This window comes from Cervus elaphus, chromosome 25 (assembly GCF_910594005.1).
Source record: "Cervus elaphus chromosome 25, mCerEla1.1, whole genome shotgun sequence".
Taxonomy (NCBI): Eukaryota; Metazoa; Chordata; class Mammalia; order Artiodactyla; family Cervidae; genus Cervus; species Cervus elaphus.
Window position 1 is genome coordinate 24,914,350 of NC_057839.1, and position 26,402 is coordinate 24,940,751.

General features: G+C 36.5%; 1 protein-coding gene across 3 annotated transcripts in view; it reads right to left on the bottom strand.

Annotated features, from left to right (window-relative positions):
• Positions 1–396: 396 nt before the first annotated feature.
• Positions 397–26,402, bottom strand: part of GPBP1 (GC-rich promoter binding protein 1) — a 68,173-nt gene continuing 42,167 nt past the window's right edge. For 2 of the 3 annotated variants that reach the window (XM_043887519.1, XM_043887520.1), the window contains exons 4-13: positions 19,104–19,227; positions 18,747–18,970; positions 17,803–17,869; positions 16,714–16,773; positions 9,662–9,846; positions 8,910–9,050; positions 6,934–7,101; positions 6,291–6,478; positions 3,082–3,184; positions 397–1,373 (exon numbers count right to left, since the gene is read on the bottom strand). In XM_043887519.1, coding sequence (XP_043743454.1) covers positions 1,215–1,373; positions 3,082–3,184; positions 6,291–6,478; positions 6,934–7,101; positions 8,910–9,050; positions 9,662–9,846; positions 16,714–16,773; positions 17,803–17,869; positions 18,747–18,970; positions 19,104–19,227 — 1,419 coding nt within the window. In that variant the 3' untranslated portion in view covers positions 397–1,214. The remainder of the gene's footprint in view (positions 1,374–3,081; positions 3,185–6,290; positions 6,479–6,933; positions 7,102–8,909; positions 9,051–9,661; positions 9,847–16,713; positions 16,774–17,802; positions 17,870–18,746; positions 18,971–19,103; positions 19,228–26,402) is intronic. The other variant, XM_043887521.1, reaches the window with a different exon arrangement.

Here is a 26,402-nt window from a genome sequence, read left to right on the forward strand (position 1 = left end):
CTTTAAACATTTTTGCTTTAAGATTATGTTTTTTACAATCAGAATATATTTAAACATGGAAGTGGGATGGAAGAAGCTAAAAGTAAATGTGGGTAAACAAAATCAGAACAATCAAAAATACTAAAAAAAGAGAGAGAGCAAATTTACCCTTACAGTGAGCAGTAAAGAGAAATAACTCTATTATTAACGTGCAAATGAAAAATAAAGTGGTTTTTACCATTCATTCAATAAACTTAAGCAGTTGATAATAAAAGGGCTATTTTAACTATTTTCTTTTTCTAAACTCAAAAATAATCACCATAAAGAAATAACTAAAGTATAACTTTGTTTTAAAAAGTGAATAAACCACAATGTGTTTAGAGACCAATATCTTGAACACTACAAAGAACGACAATATTCTGAAAATCCAGTTTATTTTCCATGTGGACAGATCCAGTCAGTGTGATCAGTTTTCTGCATGTGTAATAATTTATCAAAATAAGTTTTCCCACAAGACTCTTTCCCATCAACTCTGAAAATCCTGGTCTTACAACATACCCAATAAAGCTCTTGAAAATCACCTCCTTAAATTTGGAAGAAAGTGTGGCAAGTCTTTCCTGTTATATTTACTGAACTACAAATGGCTAAAGAGCAATTTATGTTTTAAAACGTGACTAGCACAACAGTTGAGTTCAGGAAATTAAAGTTTTAGTTTTAGTGCACTTTGCTCCAGTTTTAGCCAACATGCTACATTGTCCTTTTTTGGAGGAGGGGGAAGGCTGGGGACAGTGCCACACAAAGTGGACTTGAGGATTTCCATTGTACGAAAAGATATGACTCTGCAAGCAGAACAGTGTAAGCTGCCTTTTTTCTTAAGACCTGGACATTTTAAGACAGAAGCTTTGCAAAACATTACACAATTTTTTTATTATTAAATGAGAAACTCTCATTTGTTACATCGTCACATTGCTAGTCAGAGAAATGCTGCAGTGATGAAGAAAGTCAATGTTGGATCAACCAAAGTCCTCATTTCTACAACATTCATTTACAAAGAAATAATGTTCAACACAGCCCAACACAACATTCTTGGTTTTCTTCATATTGAAGTCCCCCAAAAAAATCATCTTCTAATGGGGTATTTTACTACATAAATTATAGTTCTTCATTTTTACAATTCACCCCAAACTGTATGAGAGATGTATCACACTATAATTCTAAAGCTGTTAGGAAATCCTTCACACATCGTCGTCATCCGATGTGTCACTGCTACTTGTCTCTGTGTCCTCATTCTCAATAGTGGGTTTGAAAGTGCTGTTTTTCCAGGGTCCAAACTTGAAGTCACAGATCAGGCCATTTTTCAAAATACCATTTTTCCTCAGACCATTCTTCTGTAACTAAAATATCAACAGAAATAAAGTGAATAAATAAATCATTTTCCAAGAGTTACTACAAACTAAGAATGCTCTAATAATTAAATGTGACCAAGAATACAATAAAGGTAAATAAAACTCCACAGATTATGGTATCATTTCTGAAAAACTAGTTATATAGGTGATTATAGATCAAACCAATATAACAAAATATTTCCTAGGAATAAATCACTACTCTTGGGAGAGCTGCATTTACAGCATACCAAACCATTTATATATATACACATATATATTCTAATATTTTGGGGGGTGTGTGTGTGTGTGTGTGTGTATATATATATATACACACAGAGAGAGACAGAGAAAGAGACACTACTTACTGATCTATAGCCATGTAGATAGACAGATATAGATACCTATACACCCATATTCACACAGCATTATTTACAACAGCCAAAAGGTGGAAGCAACCCAAGTGTCCATCAATGGACAAATGGATAAACAAAATGTGGTACATACACATATAATGGATTATTGTGTCTCTGATAAAAGATAATTCTGATTGACCTGTGCTACAACATGGATGAAACTCGAAGACATTCTGCTAAGTGAAATAAGCCAGTCACAAAAGGACAAATACTGCATGATTTCACTTACATAAGGGGCTAAGGCAGTCAAATTCAGAGACAGAAAGCAGAACGGTGGTTTCCAAGGGTTAGGAGGAACAAGGAATAGAGTCATGGTTTAATAGGTACAGAGGTTCAGTTTTAACAATGAAAAGAGCTCTGGAGGTGAGTGGTGGTAACATCTGCATAACAATATGAATGTACCTAAATGCCATAGAACTGTATGCTTAAAAATGATTTAAATGGTAAATTTTATGCTATTTGCATTTTGGCACAAATTTTTAATTAGGATGATGAATCTATTAAGTAAATATAACTAATTTCCTCAAAAATTTCATTCAAAGCATGTGAAAAGTGTTTTGAGATTATTAACATTGATAATACTTCTATACAGAAAATCGCTTTTGTATGACCAGAACTATTTTCAAGAAGTACAATGGATTTGAAAAAAAATTTGAAAAACTCCCTGAGATTTCCCTCAACTCTACCATACATCTTCTAAGGAATACTCCCCGGTTGCTCAGTGGCATTCATCTGCCAACATAGGAGATCAGGTTTGATCCCTGGGTCAGGAAGATGACCTGGAGAAGGAAATGGCAATCCACTCCTATATTCTTGCCTGGGAAATCCCATGGACAGAGGAGCCAGAAGGGCTACAGTTCACAGGGTCAAAAGAGTCAGACATGACTTAGTGACTAAACAATAACTCTTTCAAAAAAGCAACTATGCAGAAATTAAAAAAAAAAAAAAAAAGACGTTTAGGATATCAAAATTCCTGTGCCAAGAAAAGGATAAAAGATGAAATCACATCTGAGAAAGCTACTGTTGTTTTCTACTTCTTATCACCAAGTCATTTTTTAAATGCCTGGTAAATGATAAATCAGATACATTCTTTACACTAATTTCTAAGCACTGCAGATCCATGGATTTAAAGAAGTCAGCCTTGCAGACCTATTTAAAACAAAGGCCAATCTGACCTATAATGGGATGCTCAACAAATCCCTAAATAAAACATCTAACCTCACCCCTTAAAAATGCTTAGTTATATGTTGTTCTGATTAAGGAAGGGCTATTTTTAAAGTGAGCTTACATGATTCAGTTCTTACCTGTTCACTAATAACTTGGAATTCTCTCATTTCATCCTCAGTTAAGGGTGCACATGTTTCATCATTTTCACTGTCTTCTTGCCAACCCATCTCCTTTAACAATCTGGAAAGGAATGGAAATGAATAAATTTAATTTAGAATTTCACCCAAATTAAGTCCTTTTATATTATGTGAAAGAAAACATGATCCATCATACAAAATCCACACAGAAGATGTTAGGGTTTATCTTTCTGAAATATCTTTCTGAAAGTGAATAGGTAAGATTATGCCCAATAAACTGTTTTAAATAATAAGATCAGAATGAAATGCCTAATTACTTTATCTTTGGTGTAAGAGGTTCTCTAAGGCTGGAAACCTGCAAAAGGTTCTTTTAGGCTAAAAACTGAAGAAAATTTGCTAAATTCTTATACTAAAAATAGAAGCAACACACCTCCCCATTTCTTTAGGGCCACTACAGTTCATCATGTTCTTAGTTATTCATTAGGTTTTCTACTTCTGTTTTTGTTTTTTAAATAATTACATCCCTTAAGCACTTGTTACTCCTTTTTATTCCTAACTCATTTTTCAAACTGAACCTGTCACAAATTGACTACTCTGTAGATTTTTATATACTGTCAAACAATCTCATCAAAAAATCAGTGCTCAGAGACTTGAAATATACCCATAATTTCACCTAAAGCCTTTGACTGTGTGGAGCATCACAAACTGTAAAAAACTCTTAAAGAGATGGGAACACCAAACCATCTTACCTGTTTCTTGAGAAACCTGTATGCAGGTCAAGAAGCAACAGTTAGAACCTTTTATGGAACTGACTGGTTCAGGATTAAGAAAGGAGTACAACAAGGCTGTTTATCGTCATCCTGTTTATTTAACTTATACACAGAGAACATCATGCGAAATGGCAGGCTGGACAAGTTACAAGCTGGAATCAAGATTGCCAGGAGAAATAGCAACAACCTCAGGTATGCAAATGATACCAGTCTAATGGCAGAAAGCGAAGAAGAACTAAAGAACCTCTTGATGAGGGTAAAGGAGGTGAAAAAGCCAGCTTAAAACTCGGTATTACAAGAATTAAGATCATGGCATCTGGTCCCATCACTTCATGGCAAATAGAAGGGAAAAAGATGGAAGCAATAACAGATTTCCTCTTCTTGGGCTGTAAAATCACTGTGGATGGTGACTGCAGCCATGAAATTAAAAGGCGACTGCTTCTTGGCAGGAAAGCTATGACAAACCTAGATAGTACAGTAAAAAACAAAGACATCCCTTTGCTGATAAAGGTCCATATAGTCAAGATTATGGTCTTTCCAGTAGTCATGCATGGATGTGAGAGCTGGACCATAAAGAAGACAGAGTGGTGAAGAACTGATGCCTTCAAATTGTGATGCTAGATAATGCTCTTGGGAGTCCCTTGGACAGCAAGGAGATCAAGCCAGTCAATCTTAAAGGAAATCAACCCTGAATACTCATTGGAAGGACTACTGCTAAAGCTCCAATACTTTGGCTACCTGATGCGGACAGCCAACTCGTTAGAAAAGACCCTGCCTGATGCTGGGAAAGACTGAGGGCAGGAGGAGAAGGGGGCGCCAGACGATGAGATGGTTGGATGGCATCATTGACTCAATGGACATGAGTTTGAGCAAACTCCAGCAGACAGTGAAGGACGAGGAAGCCTAGCGTGCTGCAGTCCATGGGGTTGTGAACTCGGACATGACTTGGCAACTGAACAACAACACAGTATACCCGCAGTTTACAGATGAACAACCATGATCATATAAGTAAAAAATTTTGCCTACTTGATAGCAAAGAAGCAGAATTCTGGTTTTCTGCCTCCCAAGTTAATATACACTGCACCAAACTCTGTGGTCTCTGGACTAAACCCCACAATTAGGAATAGATCATAACAGTGATCTGCACTTTGCCTTTCCATTAGCATTGCTTCTCATTCTCTTTCAAACTATTATCAAATCACTCTAATACCACTTTCACAATTATCACCCTCTGCCAAAGTCAACAGCTTCCCAATTTCTAAAAGAACAAACTCCATAACACACAACGACCACAAATTCAAATTCCTTACATTAGAAAAAGCATAGTACTAGAAGTGGAAGACCTGGGTCACAAATCCTACTCTATCAAAAACCACGTATAAGACAAGAGCTCCTTCTTCATCTGAAGCACTCAAAGAGTTTGACTAGATCTCTAAAGCCTTGCCTTTGCAATGTATCTCTAACTCCATTTAGGACTCCACACTCTTGTCAAGACATGCTATACATCACCCCTAAAACAAACCATGCATATATTCTACTCTAAACATCCTTTCATACCCCCATTTCAGAATGACTACCCAGTACCCTTGCCTGTATTGTCTCACCCTTTAAGATTTAATTTAGGTTCCAACTAAAATCTTCAAACTGGTACTCAAGCCATAATGCTATCTAACCCCAAATTCCTTTGAATTTCTCTGGCACTCATTTCTATTAATTCATTTGGTGCTTAAACAAGGCAATAATTACCTCTCTGATGTTGAAACTATCCTCAATACTGTGATGGTACACTGAAACTTGATAATAACTAGTAATATATGTGTGAAATTATTTCATTTTAAATTTTAATTTACACATTTGAACATAAAAAGTAATCCTGAGAACTGTATCACTGATACCTTTTTAAATCAAGCAACATGAGTACTTAAATATGTATGTAACTTAAGAAAGTTTACAGGGAGGTCCCTAGTGGTCTAGTGGTTAGGATTAAGGCTTTCACTATTGTGAGCTGGGTTCCATCCCTGGTTGGGAAACTGAGATCCCACAAGCCTCCCCCTCCTCTCCGCCCCCCGCCCCCACCCAAAAGAGATTTACAGAAAATCTAAAGCCATGGAAAATAAATAGCACTCAATTTTCAGAGAAACACATGCTACAATATGGATGAACCTTTAAAGTATTACTGAAAGTAGACTGGTGGTTACGCAGGAAAGACAGTAACAATGAGGAGTAACTGTAAATGAGCATGGGGTTTCTTTATGGAGTAAAGAAATGTTCTGAAATTAGACTGTGGTGACAGCTATACAACTTCAAATATACCCCAAATTAACAAACTGAGTAAAGAAATTAAGAGTATATAAATTATATCTCAATGAAGTTGTTAAAAAAATCAATTTTCCATATAAAATCAAAATTTTGGGTAGAGAAAAAAGTAAAAACACCGACCTGTGTTCTGCTTCAAGTGAACTAGAAAGAACATCAGTCTGTGGGAAGGTTGAAGACCGAATGATCTGTTGGGAAATTACCGAGGCATTGCCATTCTCTTGTGGAATTTCATTTTCATCGAAGTTTCGATTTATATCCCTTTCTTGGTGAGTACTATTGCTGTTATGCAAATTAAATGAGTCGTCATCCTGATTTTTGAAGAGTTAAAAAAAATTAGAGATAGTTATTAAAAAAGGCAACTATAATAGATACTGGTTAGATTTTCATGGATAAAACATAACTGTAATGCTTATATAATCATGAAGAAAACAGTTTCAGAAGATGTAAAACTAAGTTGTGAAGGCAATTTTCTAACTTCAAGTATTCACATCTATTCGACAAAAACAAAATTAAAAGGATAAAGGTAGGCAAGATGGGGAAAACTAAAAGTGCAAATATGAACAGGAATGTTTTTAAATTTCATTTTTGCACAGCAACTAGAGTAAGAAAAATCTATTCAGAAAGGAATTCATTATTTATGCAAATAGCTAACTAGCCTTGCTTTCAGAAATATGAAAATATTCAAAGATCCTAAATAACATCTGCCCAACTACTCCAATGACATGCTAACGTCACGCCAAGAATTACCTACACCTTCAATTACCTTTTCTGAGCCCACATGGCTTTCATCTTCATGCTCCTCTTCCACTCTGTCCCTTTTCAATGCTTTCAAAAACTCACTCTTCTTATCTGTGCGCATTCGTGTCAGTTTGGTTAGACGAGGCTGCTGATTAAGTTTGTCAACAGGTGAAGAAGAATTTGAGCGATTACACTAAGAAAAAAATTTAGAATGTTGATAAATACATAGAGAAGTAATTCAACATAAAGTTCACAACTATAATGGCTATTTCATTTTCTTCACAATATACAAAATTGATTTTAAATTCTATTTTCCACTATCCTTGTTATTTTTATTTATCTCACTGAATGACTAAATATAAAATCTTTCTTACCTGAGAAACAAAGTCTGATAATACTAAAACCTGTCATTCTAAATTAGGAGATTTAAATACTATTTTATAAAATGGATCCTGAAATTGTTTAAATATTTTTATATATATTTTTTAAAAAGCAGTTTTAAAAATTATGTTCCACAGAGTTCGAAGGTTCTAATAATAGCTTCTAAAACGAACTAGTATAATTATTTATGCACAGGTACACTAAGAGTTTATCACATAGGATTTCAAAAGGGAAGTTTTGTGGAAGAGCAGAGGAGGGTGGGAAAGGGACATGTACTGGAGTCCTTTTACTTTTCATATACTGAGAGTGGAACACAGAAGGAAAGAGAATGCTGCAATTCTATGTCACAGGAATTTTAAGCCTTGGGAATAAATCAAAATGCTTAACTTAGCAATAACATCTGCAGACTATAATGAATTGAAGCCACAATTAACCAGCTGGGAATGTTGGTCCTTCTAGCACAGCTCTAAAATTCTATGACTGAGAACTAGTCAATGAGGGGTTATAATGCTCCAATATAGTACCCAGAACAATCTCAGTGACTACAATATAGTCACAAGTGTCTCTTGTCCCTGAACTGGTCAGGAAGTCCCTGATCTAGAAGTTTCAGAAAGCTGGCCAAATGAGAAAGAAATGTGTAAGCTACTAAGTATTCAAAGTCAGTAAATATGCATCTTTCTCTCTTCTTCCTCTTCTCTGCCCCAAGTGTTAATACTAATAAAATGTCCATCATCCCCAAAAGAAGAGTATATAAATCCTCATTTTTAAGTCAAGGTTTAATCCTACATCATAACATAACTTTATGACAAAAGTAAAAACATCTGTTTTCATAATTCTTTTCTTAAAAATTACTCTTTCTGGGGCTTCCCTGGTAAAGAACCGGCCTGCCAAGCAGGAGACGTGGGTTCGATCTCTGGGTCAGGTAGATACCCTGGAAAAGGAAATGGCAACCCACTCTGGTATCCTTGCCTGGGAAATCCCATGGAGAGAGGAGTCTGGTGGGCTACATCTATGTGGTCACAAAGAGTTGGACTCGACTTCACAGGAGACATGGGTTCCACTCCTGATTCAGAAGATTCCACATGCCAAGGAGCAACTAAACTTGTGCACCACAACTACCGAGCCTGTGTTCAAGAGCCCAGGAGATCCAACTACTGAGCCCACATGCGGCAACCACTGATGCCTAAGCACCCTAGAGCCCGTGCTCCACAAGGGAAACCCGGGCACTGCAACTAGAGAGTAGCCCCCGCTTGCCAAAACTCAAGAAAACCCTGCACGTCAATGAAGGCCCAGCAGAACCAAAAATAAATACTTTTTTTTAAAGCGACTCTTTCTGGTTCATGGGTTACACATGTTTATTTTGCCACAGAATTTTCTACACTTTAGGTTATTTGGACATTTTGTTAGAAATTTTAAAATTATCCCTCCTTAAATTGCAACATTAGTTAGCAAACAGAAAGAAGTATCTGAATTCTGGAAGAACTAAAGTCTCTTTAATGAATTTGTTCAATGAATCTATGCCTTTTGTTCACTGTTAATTAAATTATCATGACTGAGATAATAAATTATCATGACTGAGATAATTTGGCTCTTCAGGAGTACTTTTATTAAATGCCATACCTCTTTCACTGAAGTTGTTGATGGACTAAAATTCTTGGCAGTTGATTTAAAAGCATTAAAGTTGCCAACACCATATGTAGACTCATGAGGGAAAGAAGTCCCAACTTTATTTTCTTTAGTTTGGCTTTTCCATTGTGTAGGCTAAAGAAAAAACACACAAACATTAATTAATGTGTATCTAAACAGATTACATAGAGGAGAAAGAGAACAAAGTGAATACTATAAAATAAAGATGACTAAATATGACTTTAAAAAAATTATTTTTTTAAAAATAATTTTAATTTTTTAAAATCATTTCTACATGGGTCTCCTTTTTTTTTTAACAAATAAAATCCAAATCTGATATTCAGATGAAACATTTAACTACCTTGCTTTTTTTTCCAAGTTTTATAAACCTTAAGTTAGGTTTCTCTTGCCTAATACCAAGAAAACACAAGTGAGACTTCCAAAAGCCTAAAACTGAAGATGAAGGACAGCATTTTAAACCATTATTAAGCAAATATATCACAGATGCATCTGGCAAACAAGTATTTACAGATTTACTACTGACTACTAAAACAAGAAAACATACAAACACACAAACCACTTAAAAGGTAATTAAGGATACACAATGGCCCAACACTTTCCACTTAGAAAGCAGCAGCCCACCAATACCCTCCCCACCTTGATGTGAATTTTTCAACATTTTTTTGGCCAAAGTAACTCAGTTGATATCAACTTATAACTTGCATATTTAACAATTTAGAACTTACTTTTGTAGGTGGAGCAGCAGGTTTAGGAACTAAGCCTTTATAAACACTTGGACCAGTCCCATTCTTAACTGGCTGTGACTGAAGATTTCCTACTACTGGGAATCCAGATAGTTGTAAGTCTTTTGTATTACCTTTCTTAATGACCAGCATCCTTTGAGTTCTAGATTTAGGATTCGGGGGATATTCTGTATAAATAAAGCACGAGCAACAGTTATACAGTTTAAATTTCAGCATAAAATTAAATCACCAAAGAATAGTATATTCCAAACTTTACTGTATTTAGAAATAACAGCTGCTTCTTGGATAAAATAACTAAGCTATGTAAGTATGAATTATATTCTTGCTTGAGAAATAAAGTTTCAACAATCACCAGACCATAGCAAGGAACTCAGCAATGTCATCTAACATTCAGATATGAATTCAGTTAGACAGTGACCTAGAATGGTAACTATGACCAAGACAAATTTAATTACATTTGAGTATATTTTTCAATTATAAATTTCATCCTAACAGTTCTTAAGACGTGAAATACAAGATACATTTTCCTCTCTCCCATTCTGAAAAGAGTTTTCCTAATTCTTTTTATTTCATTCATAGTTATTACCAGTAAGAAAGGATCTACAGTCCCTCTATTTCTTAATTCCTGCTCAATTTATGACTAATGAAAAGGGGAACTATGTTTTCACATACCAGTTTATTCAAATATAATTTGAATGAACTGGCCATCCAAACTACACTGAAGGCATTGTGCAAGCTGCAGGGGATCCAACTCAATCCATGCTTCTGAAGACAGTACTAGAAAGCTTTTCTCAAGACAACTAAATTTGCTAAAATATGAAATATAACTTCTAGAGTTTAATCAGTTAATGTGTAACCAAACAGGTAATGTGTAATTTAACAGGTGTTACAATGAGCACGTTCCCAATAATGGCAGTAACATGTCTTTCTTCCTATAGAAAAACTCTGAAAGCCATCAGTTTCACCACTGAAGAGTTTCGAAGAAAAGAATTAACTGGAAACAAAACTGCAGAAAATGTAAATTAAAATTAGTTTAAGATATGATCCTATGAGAAAGTGAGTAGTACATGTGTATATAATGATGGCCTGCATCAAACAAACCAAATTTTCTACTGGTTTATCTCAAAAACTAAACAAGGACTACTAGTGATACAGAGAGAGGCATTCTCAAAGTCCCTCTGAAACTTAACTCTTCAAACTATAGAGCTGATAAAGTAGTTCATTTATTGTAATGCTAAAAAAATAAAAGAACAAGAACCTGAGAATTCCATGGTGGTCCAGTGGTTAGGACTCAGTGCTTTCACTGCACAAGCCCTGTGGTGTAGCAAAAACAAGCAAACAAACCAAAGAACACACCACCCAAGAACCTAAAGCAAACTGAGAAAAGATTCATCTTTCTGAAAGTTAAACATTCAAAGTTTATCTACTAGGGCAAACATTCCAACTTCTCAGCTACCTACAAAGGCCCAAGATGTGAAACCTAAGAAAAATATTTTCAGGCACACAAGGACACTAATTACATTACCAATATATAGTTTTTCTGAAGAACTAACACATTGAAGTCAAAACGAAAATGAAGAATAATGATCTTACACAGAGGCCAATGAAGAACATCAGAAATACTGCTAAACAATTTTAAGTTTTACAATTACTTCTGGTACGCAGAAGGTGACAGCATAAATAAAATAGTAAAAAGACTCCTGAAATTACCAATTATTTAAATTAGAATATAAGAGAAAATCTTAACAGTCTGGTACTCAAAATCTAAGTTAATGAACCTCAGGAATCTGAGGGATGACTGACTGATGCTGGGAAATGCAAAAAGTCTTAGAGTCTCTAAGGTCTAATCTCAGAAAAATCCAAGTGCTGAAGTAGGAGGCGGTTTTATCTGTACATCACAATAAGCTCATACATGACTGGCAAAGACTTCTATTCCAATATCGTCAATTAAGCATACAAGTTTATCTTCCTTCCCTTTTAGATCCTTATGTTAAAATTACCATAATGAGTGTTAGTTGCTCAGTCCCATCTGACTCTCTGCAACCCCAAGGACTGTAGCCTGCCAGGCTCGTCTGTCCATGGGATTCTCAGGCAAGAATACTGCAGTGAGTTGCCATTCCCTTCTCCAGGGGATGTTCCCGACCCAGATATTTAACCCAAGTCTCCTGCATTGCATGCAGGCAGATTCTTTACCATCTGAGCTACCAGGAAGCCCCCCTATAATGAGGGAGGTAAACAAATACAGCAATAAAGAACAGGAGGAGGTTCCTCAGCAATGAATGATATCAACCTGTATTTCAAGAGAATAAATAAAGTAAAGGAAGAAACTTCAGCTTAGAGTGTGTGCACAAAGAAACCCAACAGCTGAGGAGGGGACTAATTTCCACTGTAGAATCTTGGATTGCAGAGTGGGACTTGGAAACGCCTTATAAAGCAGAATACAGAAATGAAATCTTTTCAGACAAAAATCAATCACCAAGAAAAGTAACATAAATCTACTAAAGTAAAATCTTTACTAAAATAAATCCTAAACAATGTACTTTAGGCAGAAGTAAATGATTTCACACTGAAGGCTGAGGGTACAAGATGAAAAAGAAATAATATTTTTGTACTTAAGTCATCACTCATCAAAACTAGAAGACAGAAGAGGAGAACAGATAAGCATGCAGGTATGATTAAGCCTCAATATAATTTCTGACTACAAAGTCCACCTTTCCTAAAACTGGATTTCTAGATACCTAAGAAATACTCTCACAGTCTCCTCAAAGAGGTCTTTGGTGCAAAGAATGAAAGAAAATGCTACAAAGAAAGATGAAGCCTAAGAAATCAGTCACAGACAAGAGGTAGTAAAGTAAAAGATAATAAAGTTACCTAAAAGATGATGAAAGGGACTGGGAGGAAAAAGAAAGTCGGACACAGTGCTGATTTACTTACTAAGCATTCATATTCAAATAGTACAGAAATTAAGACGATGTGCTTTTGTACCAGATTTACAGAATTTTGATACTTGCTCCAACATCACTACTCTCATCTATAAAATGAAAAACAACAGTTCTTGGCTCAGAGTTACAATGAAATGTTCTCTTTAAAGAAAAATGTCCAGAAAAGTCATATACAATCTCCACTGTAATAGGCAACTGTATTTCAAATTAAAGGTGTCTTTTTGAAGAATTTTAAACCTAAAACTTAAACTGAACAACCACAAGAGTATAGATGAGAAAAATTACAACAGAAATAAACAAAATAAAGACTAACCTATATCATATACATCTATGCTGAACACACTACATAAACCTGCCTGTTTAACAAGAAATGTGTTCTTAGTCTAATGGGCCAGGATGGCACGGCGGCTGACAGCAGAGGTGTTCACCTGGTGAAGTGTTCCCAACTGTGTGTGCCACCAGTGTCTGTGTCCTCAGGGTGAGCTGCAGGCAATTCCCGCCACCCTTCCCTGATGCTCTGGAAGACTCTCCAAAGAGCAGCAGATGCTGGTTGTTGAACTGCTGGTATCAAGAGACTGGCTGACCAAAATTGAGAACTTGGACTTCAGAGCCCCTACTTTTTGATAGAGACATTCTAGCTAAGCACTCAAATTAATGTGTTAAATATCAATACAAGAACACAGAAGCCAAAAAGATAAGTGGGGGAGAGGTCTGAGGAAGGGGGAGAGGGGAGGGAGAAGGGAAAGAAGAAGGGTGGGAAAACTGGTTCTTGATGGTAATAATCACATCTAAGCAATGGAAAAGGTGATGGCAGCACTAGTAACTTAAATCTGCATCATTTCTATTACTTATAAACTGGTTTATCTATTCACAGATTATCTGTGCAAATTCTCTTGACATGAACCTTCTGAGCTAGGTGCTGAATCTGTTAGATTCAAACAGTATCCAATGACCCCTTCTGTACTTTCTCCATTTTATCAACTGGTAAACTTCATGAAAAAGATTCAAATTGCTCATCTTTTTAAAGAGAAAATTTATGCATTGATGAAAGATGCTAACACTTATAAAGAAGAATTAGTGACTTCGGTGACTTCCTTCTATAAATCATATATGCTTATTATCAAGCTCATATAAGCAGATATTCAAACTACCTTCAAAACACCTAAAGGCAAATATGAGTTGTGGATTTTCATATCATTATTTCCTTCTATCCTCACAAACAACTGTAATCTGATGATACCTGGCTTTAAATATTGTTTTATCATCTTGTTATTTCATGCTCTCCCAATATCTTTGAATGTTGTAGTAAGTTTTGTTCCTTAAATACAAAGGCAATAGTGGAGGAGACAGGCTCAATCTTTTGAAGAAAAATTAGAATTAAAACACTGCCACGTATAATACAAAGTAAGTTGGCCACATGCATAAGTTCAAGCTGACATCTCAATTCCTTATTCTCTTTTCTGTTCTCATGCTCTCCATATGGTTGCCTTATATTCTGATTCAATCAGTTTTCACTTTTATTTTTGAATCTATCACTTTTTGTCTTTTTGTAAATCTATCAGAATCTTCCTGACTTACTGGATTTGAACATAATTAGCTAACTCATATTAAACAGCTGTAACGTGATCAAGGATACCAATTTAACAGATAATTTAATATTAACAATGCTTTTCTCATTAGTATTAGCATAGTGCTCCATCCTCATCTCACAGACAAGAAAATTCACTGAGATTAAGTAACCTTCCCAAAGTCTAAGTAACTAATAGGTAAAAGACCTAATGTTAGCACCCAGAACTATCTGATAATGCACTTAACCACTACATTATATTACTGGAGAAAATGGATTAGAGTATTGGCTAGGTCAGACAGTTCAAAACGTATACCATTTTCAACTAAAATACTACTAGTAAGCCTATACTGAATGGTCAAAATAAGAGTCTTGTAAGTGTACACTACCAAGTCAGGGTCCACCCTTCCCCTCATCATCACAGTGATGACAGTTACTAGTTTAGTTTCCTCATCGTGATATAAGAGGCAACTTTACTGTGTGAATAATAGTCAAGTGAAGGATAAATAGTATTTTAATTGCTTTCACACTAATCTGAAGAGGAAACTCAATCACATAAGACATAATAACATATGAGTATCAGAAGCAAAGAATCGGTACCATAGCAATAAAGCCATCTGAACACTAATTTTAAAGGACAAAAATATTCTAAAGATTATTTTTCTATAGATTGGTATTATTTGAATATTGCTATTTTTGATATTTTATATAATGTACGAATCTTGTTTCACAGTAGTATGAGACTTTTAGTCACATGAGTTTCACTGACATAATGTCAAAGAAGAGGCATGATATTCTTTCCTTTAACAAGGTACCCACATTACTCATGAAAAAGAGCAGGCTTTCTAAAACAAAAACAACTTAACTGATAACACTATCTCTAACTCTCTTACTTATGTCATCTTCTCAACTGTGAACATGTGTTATATTACCTTTTTCTTATTGTTATGTTAACAACTGTTTTCACCTGAGACATTGAAGAACGTAGAATCATACCAATATATGAATACTTTTATATAAAGCAATCTGATAAAGATTATTCCCTTCTCTTAATCCCTTTACAAAGTCACCTTAAACACTTTCACTTGTTTTCATGACCTAAACCTCATTTAGTGTTATCATGTCACTCAACCTGTATGCTAGTGGCTAGTATCATTAGAATTCTCTAGAAAACAATCCATCTTTAAGAACTGGTCACCAACTTGCTTTAATTTAGAAGGCTAAACAAATAAAATTCATAGTACTGTATCAAATATGAGCAAAAATTAGGAAGTTCATCAAATTATCAAAGGAGAAACACAAATGTAAATGCTGAGTTGAAACAAAACTAATTAATAGTGACTAAAGGTTTTCATTATTTAGTATCTTAAGCACAAAATGTTAGGCTCTGTTAATACTATGTTGCTGACATATTATGTCAACACAGAATAGCCAGTAGGACTTCTAAAAACACAAGTCAATTTGATAGTTACTAATGTCTCAAACTGCATACAAACACATATCATTTTCTCTCTTTCTCACTACTCAAATCAATCACCCAGCTAAATTATTTTAAAATTCTCACAGGAACACTGAAGTGCCTTGATTTTTTGTTTTATATTTAAATTGCTAGATATAGGAGATAAATTTAGTATGAATCAAGCTCAACAGTAATCCTGGTTAAGATAAAAACACTACAAAAGTCAGTTACAAACTACAAGGAGTTTCCAATAAAACTAAGTTCCAGGTAGAGTTAAACATATATAACAACAGGTTTAAATAGCTTAGCTATTAATACTTCAAACTATTTTTTTTAATTGGGATATTATGTTTAGACTCTTGCAATTTTTGATTTACAAAAGGACAGTTTCAGGGACAAACCAGTGGTATTTTTTAATATATATTACATTTCCATTATTAAATTTTGACTTACCTGGAAGGAAGTAGCACTAGATAAGTTCTACTGAAAATTCTCTGTCTTCCTCAGGAACATAGCTATTTTAAATGTTGCAATGGGGAAAACAATATTTGGGAACCCAGGGCATAAATTAAGAAAGGAATAGTGAAGTGTAATACAATGAAAGTTTCATTGTATTCCTATGGGAAGTACTGGGAATTTAACAATTAATCAAGTCACAGTTTTTTTTTTTTCTAATGCAGACACACTTTTTAGTTTACCTAAGACACAGTAAAGAGTACATCTTCCTTTTAAACATCTTTTCAACTAGTGCTCAAAATCCTTAGACCAACCCTGAAACAGTAGAACCAAAATCTTTATATTAATACATTTTATTCTCAATATTTTAAAAAATGTATTTCTAAATCATTTCTAAAATTATTAACCAAGGATCAGTACCAGTAGTATCTATAGGTAGTTTTATATGACAAATGCTCACTAACATTCCTGATTTTATTTACTTTCATTTTAATCAAATCCAAATTATTCCTAATTTCTTAAGAGATTTTATTTAACACCTTGCAGGTGGTTCTATATATTCTTATGCAATCAGCTGTTCCCAGAAAAACTGAATAATAAGGAAACATACCTAAGAGAGGAGCTTGGGAGATTTTTTTGGTTGGGTATGTGTGTGTCTGGGCGTGTAGGCCTGGGGAGAGTGGTAGAAATACTAATTTGCAATACAGAAAAAACAATGCCATTCACATGGTTCTAACAAAAGTGTCTGACCACCCCCACCCCCACCCTCAAGAAGCCCTTAAATAAATTGGGAGATCAAAAGAAACAAAATAATTCCCCCAGCATATCACCCCCAAATACAATAAAGAACAGCACAGGAAGTGGCAAAGTTTAAAATAATGCCTTTATCGTTAGGACTATTATGCTGTCATAAGCCACGATCCTTTTGTTTTGGTAAATTGCTTATTTTCAATAGAAAAACACAAGAACGTGTGTACAAGTTCCAAAGCAGATGCATCGCCTCTGAATTTGGTATCAAATAATTAAATTTGTTTTTCAGGTATCAAATCTTCATATTTTAAATTATTCCATTATTTTAAACTTCACTTAAATCTCTAAAAAGCTAATTAAGTTACTCTAAGTGCAGTTTAATCTTCTGTAGATGCTATCAAATTAAACTTTCAGCAGTTTTAAAAAGGGAGTCATTACCAGAAAAACTGTCAAGACTTGACAACCAAAAAGGCAAATAATTTCAAACATAGACTAGTTCTAGACAATTACTTTTAATACTGTCTGTGTAGAACCATTTTCATTAAGTAAAAAATTATTTTTATAGCACACTATGATTAAAATCTTTCCAGTTAAGTTTTCAACTTTGAAAAACTGTAAGTTGAGTTAAACTAAATTTTTTGTTTCAACAGATTATCGAGCTGCTCTCCAAATGATATCAATTCATTACATTTAACTTACTTTTTAAAAAACTCATATCTGAATATACTTAATGGTACTAATATGTGTAAATAATTATCCAAATCAAGCTTTTCTTCTGTCCCCAATATCTTGTTTTATTAAAGTGCTACCTTTTTTTTATAGCTTAGCACATCAAAAACAGGTATTTAAAAGATAAAGTTTAATTCTAGCCTACTATTTTAAAAAACACAAATGTGAAACCTAAAAATAACATTTTATACCAGTCAACGATAGATCAAAAATTACTTACCCCATACACCCGCAGCTAAAGATTTATTCTGATTTGGTTCTCTCTCATATTCAGGATTTAGAGATGGCTGGAAATAAAAGGTGGAATAAAAAGAGCAAATGTTTAAACTGCCCATATTTAAGAAAAAAAAATTCCTTTTAAAAGTAATCTCAAGAATATACTGACAAATTTGACATAATGAACTCTTAACAACACTAATTATTCATAAATCTTACTTTCTGCTTATTGTAACAATTAAAATGGTTAATATCTATACTCACGATAAGTTGAAGAAAACAAGTGTCTTTAAATACTCTCCTCATCCTCAACTACATGAAGAAAAAGTGTTAAAAAAAAAAGAAGAAAGCAAATGCAGGAGAATGCAGTCTTGGCATCAAAATGAGAAATCATCCTCTCTTAGCATAAGGTTAAGAGCAGACAAGAGGAAATCAGACCAATCCTTAATTCTTCTTAGGTTTGCATCCCTGAATGCTTTAGTTAACAAGCTCACACTCAAAGCAAAGTACAAGTTTATTACTTCACATAGTGATGCTCAGGTTATTAAAAAGAAAACTGAGTTGAGCACTGAATGTGTACTCTAAAGCTAGGCTTAGTAGATGTTTGCTTTTTAGAAAAGGGAAATTTTTTAACTTCTATGAAGAATAAAATGACATAAATTTATCCAAAGTTTTAAAAAACCACATGGTGAGACACAGGAATAAGTAAACAAACGTAAGGAACGAAGAAGATTGGGGAAGGAAAGAGTTACGTACAGAAAGCCTAACGAAATGTAAAGACTAAAGATAACTGAACCAAAATAAATAAATAAAAATTAAAAAACAATTGAACCTGTCAAGTGTGATCTCTGGAGAAAATGATGTGTACTGATTAAATCTCCTGAGAGATCTGATGCTTAAATAGCACTTGTAGAAACCTCATTCGTATTAAAATTACAAGCAACTTACAAAATCCTCAGCCTCAAACTGCTTGCGTTCTCTCTTGTCTTCTTTCCTCCCTGCTTCACTGTCAGGTATGTTGTTTTCATGTAGTCCTTGGCTTTTTCCAGAATGGAAAATACTGCTACGAGAACGGGAACTTCCACCATGGTATCCCCCTCGATGATTTATGTTTTCAGTACCATTTCTTCCATGTGTACGCCATCCATTTTTTTCTTTCCTTCCAAAGTTACCTTTTCAAAATAATGGCAAAGTATTACAAATTCAAAGATGGTTATGCTTAAAGACTCAATCACAATCAAAACAATTCCTGCAAGAATGTGAAGAAAATTCTTCTTAAACTCTACTATTCCTCAGCAACTTTACCTCCATTAGGACGTCCAATACCAGAATCAAAGCCATCTGAAGAGTTGTGTCGTCGGCGGTTCACATCGTAACGATTTTCTGTCCATGAAAAGTTTTCAGAATGCTTTTCAAAATTCAGTGACGACTGAAACAAATTATAAGATAAACATATATATAAAATCTGACTAACTTTAGAAACTAGTAATACACTGGCTTATTTATTCCCGAGAATTTTAAATGGTTAAGTAGGATATTTTATAATTATTTCAATTGTTTGGTAACCAAAAACTTGTAAGAGGGATTCCACTGTTAATCTATTTTTTCTACCTAAGATAAACCAGAGCACCATTCTGAAAGTTTAACAACTATATTCACTCAAAAACTTTAAAGGTAAAGACACTGTAAAGGCATCAAGGCAAATATATATAGTACACTTCTTTTAAAATAAAACATACTATCGTGTATTTCACATTCTTTGATTTAAATAGCTCAAGGTTTTCTTCAAGATCAGAAAATTATGGCGAATCAAGCTACAGTTCTATTTTAAGTTCTCTATAGATTTACTTCCAAACTCCTCTTCCCCAAAACAAGTGTTTTAAAAATCTGTCAAAGAAAGAATGTTGTAAAAACAATTATTACAATTCTCTCCAGGACAAACAGAAAAGCTCCTCAGTTTAATACAAACACACTGCACACACTCTTTACTTAAGTAGGCTCCTCCTCATGGCCACGGTGGGACTTACTGGTGCAAGTTCCCCTATTGCTCCTGGCTTCATCCTCATGCTGCTTCTATGCATGAAAGACAAAGCCCTTCATCTGTCTTCCACCAGCATCCATGAAACAACAGTGACAGCCTGGCTTGCTAAGCTTTTAAGTAGGGTAAAAACCCAAACACTTCACAACCCTACCAGTTATGGTGATGAAGATACCACGCTCTCAAAGCTAAAACTTTCTAGAAAAACAAGGCCAGACAGGGGCACAGGATAAGATTCTTCAGGACCTGGCAACAATTGTTCTCATCCAAATGATGGGTGAAAGTAAAGGTTCCTCACTGTTTAGCGACCAAGTAAGTGGCAAGGGGCAGGACTGAAGCAAGATGTCCAAACAGTGCTTTAATGCTGAAACTCTCTCCTCTGAGTAGAAGGAAGTGATGTATTATCATGAGAGATGGGGTCCCATCTGAAAGGCAATATGGCTGTAGCTGCTGAAGTCAAGAGGTCACCAAAGCTGAACAGCAATGAGAATAGAGAGTTTGGGAAAGACTGAAAACATTAAAAGTAAATTTGTTAAGGCCAAACTGCTACTGACACTGGAAACAAAGAAAACTGCAAAGCCTAGCTTCCTGGAGTGGATTTATTCTGTGCTCTTTGTACTTTCTGATTCTTCTTCCCCACATCAAACTCAGCTGCTTTAACAAGAAAGTGTACGTCAGAACTTAAGGCAAGAAACAAACAAACTCTTATAGTTCTGTTGCACACAGGTACCCAAGTCACCATCCTTCCCAGCCCCATGGAGGGGAGACAGTATTAAGCACAAGAGTGACTCAACCTTTTCCGTATAAGGCAAAGCCATGGCACTGTGGTACATGAATGCATGAAATGTCCCAGGCTGGGGTGTTTCCTGGGGCCAGCCAGGAGGTACATAAAAGAGAAATTAACACCAATCCTGGCTTGAGAAGCCAGAAGAGAAAAAGCCTCCAGGCCACCCATGCAACCCCCAAAGGAACAGTCTTCCCCTCCTCCCTGAACTTTCCCACATTCCATGCTAAAGAAATCAAGAGAGGTCCTGAAAGCTTAGACTGTAACTCTGATATGCACATACATACTAAACTCCTTAGTCTAGGCAAGAATATACAACAGAGAAAAGACAATCTCTAACAAGTGGTGCTGGGAAAACTGGTCAACCACTTGTAAAAGAATGAAACTAGAACACTTTCTAACACCATACACAAAAATAAGCTCAAAATGGATTAAAGATCTAAATGTAAGACCAGAAACTATAAAACTCCTAGAGGAAAACATAGGCAAAACACTCTCTGACATAAATCACAGCAAGATCCTCTATGACCCACCTCCCAGAGTAATGGAAATAAAAGCAAAAATAAACAAATGGGACCTAATTAAACTTAAAAGCTTTTGCACAATGAAGGAAAGCATAAGCAAGGTGAAAAGACAGCCTTCAGAATGGGAGAAAATAATAGCAAACGAAGCAACTGACAAATAACTAATCTCAAAAATATACAAGCAGCTCCTGCAGCTTAATTCCAGAAAAATAAACAACCCAATAAAAAAATGGGCCAAAGAACTAAACAGACACTCCAAAGAAGACCTACGGATCGCTAACAAACACATGAAAAGATGCTCACCATCACTCATTATCAGAGAAATGCAAATCAAAACCTCAATGAGGTACCATCTCACGCCGGTCAGAATGGCCGCTATCCAGAAGTCTACAAGCAATAAATGCTGGAGAGGGTGTGGAGAAAAAGGAACCCTCTTACACTGTTGGTGGGAATGCAAACTAGTACAGCCACTATGGAGAACAGTGTGGAGATTCCTTAAAAAACCGGAAATAGAACTGCCATACGACCCAGCAAACCTACTGCTGGGCATACACACTGAGGAAACCAGAATTGAAAGAGACACGTGTACCCCAATGTTCATCGCAGCACTGTTTACAATAGCCAGGACATGGAAGCAACCTAGATGTCCACTGGCAGACGAATGGATAAGAAAGCTGTGGTACATATACACAATGGAATATTACTCAGCCATTAAAAAGAATGCATTTGAATCAGTTCTAATGAGGTGGGTGAAACTGGAGCCTATTATACAGAATGAAGTCAGTCAGAAAGAAAAACACCAATACAGTATATTAACGCATATATGCAATTTAGAAAGATGGCAACGATGACCCTATATGCGAGACAGCCAAAGAGACACAGATGTAAAGAACAGACTTTTCGACTCTGTGGGAGAAGGCGAGGGTGGGATGATTTGAGAGAATAGCATTGAAACATGTATATTACCATATGTGAAATAGATCGCCGGTCCAGGTTTGATGCATGAGACATGGTGCTCAGGGCCGGAGCACTGGGATGACGCTGAGCGATGGAATGGGGAGGGAGGTGGGTTCAGTTTGGGGAATGCATGTACACCCATGGCTGATTCATGTCAATGTATGGCCAAAACCACTGCAGTACTGTAAAGTAATTAGCCTCCAATTAAATAAATTTTAAAAAATAAATAAAATAAACAAACTCCTCAGTCTGTGTGCCCATGGTGGGAATGGACCCTAGTATCCGAACATGGCTGATAAGAATTTGGAAAAATCTCAGCAGTAAGAGTAGGAAATTAAAGCAATCCTGCAGGTGGGGCCACTAGGCCAATTCAACGTACCACTGTGTTTCATAGTTGATGTTAACGTTACATGCTTATACTAAAAATGCTCTAGATTCTCCCATTCAGGAAATGTCACAGGTTGACAGATGATTCCCATCCCCTTCAAAATGGTCTAATAAAAAGTACACCTTCCAGAAGGGAAAAAAAGAAAATCGTATGTGGCCAAAGACTTGGCTCTGCAGTGTTCAGAAAGACTATTTTCCAGTACTGTGATGCCATCTGCCTGACACACACACCAAGTACACACTCCTTTTAAAAACTGAGTTCCCCTGGTAGCCTAGTGGTTAGGATTCCAGGCGTTCACTGCCATGGCCAAGGTTCAGTGTTCAATCCCTAGTCAGCCAAAAAAAGAATGTGGCTCCTGCCATAATGCTGAGCTCTTACTGAAAGCAAACTTAAACTAAAGACTAACCAATATAAGAACCCAAGAGGGCTCTTGATCAAATGGAAATTATGTGTTCAACACCACAGCTGGCCTCACCCTTGAAGCGCCAAACATAAATCTGCAGTATACTTTATTCTCCCTCCTGCCACCATGACAAGCCAGTGTTTCAATAAGGTTCTCAAATCAGAAAAGTTCCTCTAAATGATTGAGCCTGGTTCATTGATAGTTCAGCCAAGTTAAAAGATGATGGTACACACAGTAGCCACCCAGCCCCAACAAACTCTGGAAAACCAAATGGGTAAGTGCCAATCACTTCAATGGAATAAAAGCTATGATCCCTGCCTTAGATATTCTTAAGGACAAGACATTTTATATTTTTCTAACTCTTGTATTGTTGCCAGTAGCCTCGTCATCTCATCTATCACGGAAAAACTATAGACTGGCCGATTAAAAACATCTCTTGGAGTCACCCATGATGGGAAACTGCAGCTGCTGCTGAGACAATCTGAGTCACTCATGTTGATTCAGTAAAGCTTGCTATCTGATGAGAGTGAATGGGCTTTGAGAGTGACTGAAATTAGAATGCTGATCAAATCTTCAGCATACCACCTAGACCCATCATCACACCAGACATGGAACACACCCACTATCACAGACTGGTTACAAAAGAAAGGACTTTATCTTTCTGATGCAGAAACCTCTACTGCATGCCAGCTTGTGACTCCTGCCAAAAGTTGGTCCATTTGCCTCACTGTAAAGAACACACCACACAGAACTACATCAAAGATTTGACTTCTTCATGGAGTCCTCAATGGAGTTGTACCACTATTGAAACTTTTTCAGGTTACATTATTATTGCTGCAGTCTGATGGGCTAACTCTGGTCACACTATTATGTCTCCTGAAATTAATTCATGAAATGTGTTGGGTATATTCCAGACCAGAACAGTTCATTAACAGTACATCTTTTGTCAAAAAGTCATCTTGCAATGAATCAATACTCAAAGTACTCAATGGACGTTTCATACTATTATTCACAAGTATAGACAAGCATTTTAACAGTCTCCTCAAAATTCAACTCAGAACCACTTATACTACACTTCTATACCCCTCATCTCTTCCCACATCTTAGTAAGATGAATGAATGCAGCATAACCAAAAGGGAATCATCTCCTCTTGGCCACTTCTTGTGTAGTAATCAGGATGACACAGTGGAGAGTTATGACAGTAAACAGACTTACACTAAAAATTCTGCTCTGATTATCCCCAGATATAACGTTTCTTTCTTTTCCCTAAGAACAACTACAGGCCAGGCAACCCCTCAGGGTGATGGCTAACCAAAAAGGAATTCAAACAAATCTAGTTTGGCCACCTGGATTCTCCTGTTGAACTGGCAGGTCCTAGACATGTAGACAACAGCCATTTGCTTGTGTACACTTCTCACGGAGTCCCCACCAAAGTAGACCAAGGTGAGGGTGAGGTATCTTTAAAATGGGGTCTCTGAAAATTATTTAAAAATGCCCCTGTCCCACTCACATCCAGTTCCTCTAGATTAAAATATCTAGGTACAAGAGTTTTTAAGTGAAGTTAGAGCTATGGGAATGGGACACACTGCATACAGATTTCATGGCTGTATACAGAGGGAGAGCAAAAACCCTAGCAATCAGGAGAAGAAACATCTTTAACACCAGAAAGCACAGGTACAAAGGAGAACAATTAATGATCTCCCTATCCCCTGGAACAAGGGTCCCCAACACCCCAGGCCATGGACCAATACAGGTCCGTGGCCTGTTAGGAACCAAGCCGCAAGCAGGTGAGCAGTGGGTGAGTGAGAGAAGCTTCAAGTGTATTTACAGCTGCTCCCCATCATTCACGTTACTGCCTGAGCTCCACCTCCTGTCAGATCAGCGAAAGCATTGAATTCTCATAGGATTGCAAACCCTACCATGAACCATGCACAGAATGGACCTAAGTTTCAACTCCTTATGAGAATCTAATGCCTGATGATCTGAGGTGGAGCTGAGATGGTGATGCTAGTAGCACTGGGGAGCAGCTGCAAATACAGATTACCATTAGCAGAGGTCTGACTGCAGTGAAAGTCAAAGTCGCTCAGTCCTGTCCAACTCTTTTGTGACCCCATGAACTATACAGTCCATTGAATTCTCCAGGCCAGAATACTGGAGTGAGTAGCCTTTCCCTTCTCCAGGGGATCTTCCCAATCCAGGGATTGAACCCAGGTCTCCCGCATTGCAGGCAGATTCTTTGCCAGCTGAGCCACAAGGTATGGACTCCTCACTGCACAGAGACCATAATAAACCAACTGCTTACAGATTATCATCAAAACCCTATCAGTGAATGTCAAGTCACAACTGGGCCACATCTGGTGGCAGGCTTTATAGTGGCAAATGAGTTGATGTCCTTCAACTGTACAGCTGCATCTGGTGAAAACCTTTAAGTTAGAATCCAACACTTATTTTAGTCTGTGTGTGGCCTGCCCATTGTTTTATTTACCACTTCCATCCATCCCTCCTTCCCACCCCGCACATTTGTCTGGGTCACAGTTTTTTTGGGAGGCCCACAAAAGCTGTGCTGTGTTTAGTTGCTCAATCATGTCCGACTCTTTGTGACCCTATGGACTACAGACAGCCAGACTTCTCTGTCCTTGGAGATTCTCCACACAAGAATACTGCACTGGGTGGCCATGCCCTCCTCCAGGGGATCTTCCCAACCCAGGGATCGAACCAGGGTCTCCTGCATTGCAGGCAGATTCTTTACCAGCTGAGCTACCAAGGAAGCCCCACAAAAGATAATCCTAGCCAAAATGAGTAAGAAAACAAACACTGCTGGAGCACTTCTTTGAAAAGTGGGGAAAGACCCAGGTGAAACAGCAAAAGACTCTTAAGACTGCCAACAAAAAAGAAAGCTGCACTTAAGAATCCTACTTAAATTACAAGTACACTGCAACAGGTGATTCACATTCTCCAAGTCTACCTTGTATAATATGTGCTGACTGGCTACCCAAAGAAGCCATGAAACCTTCAAAACTGCTTCACCGCATGGAGCCCAAGTACCCTGCATTAAAAGACAAGCCTCTGGAGTTTTTCAAAAGAAAAAGACATAATGAGGAACAGAAGCAATTATTGAAGACCTCCACTTCATCAAACGTGTCTGCACTGAGAGCATCATTCTTAGTAGCTAACTAAAAATTGCTAAAGTTAAGGTCTGTATTATTAATGAAGAGTTGATTCTGCCTGCTGCTAAGGACAACTGTCTTAGACTTTCAGGAAAGGCTGCAGCCCAAAAGGCGGCATGTGTTCCTCTTCCAGCTAGCACCATAACTAGATGAACTGATGGAACACCAGAAGATACCAAGACACAGTTGTTAAAGAGGATTAGAGAGTCACCACAGTATGCAATCCAGGTTGACGAGAGTCTACCGACATGAACAAGGCAACAATGCTTGGTTTTGTGAGATCTGTTTTTCACGAGGATGTGCATGAGGATATGTTATGTACACTGAAGTTGCCAACCAACA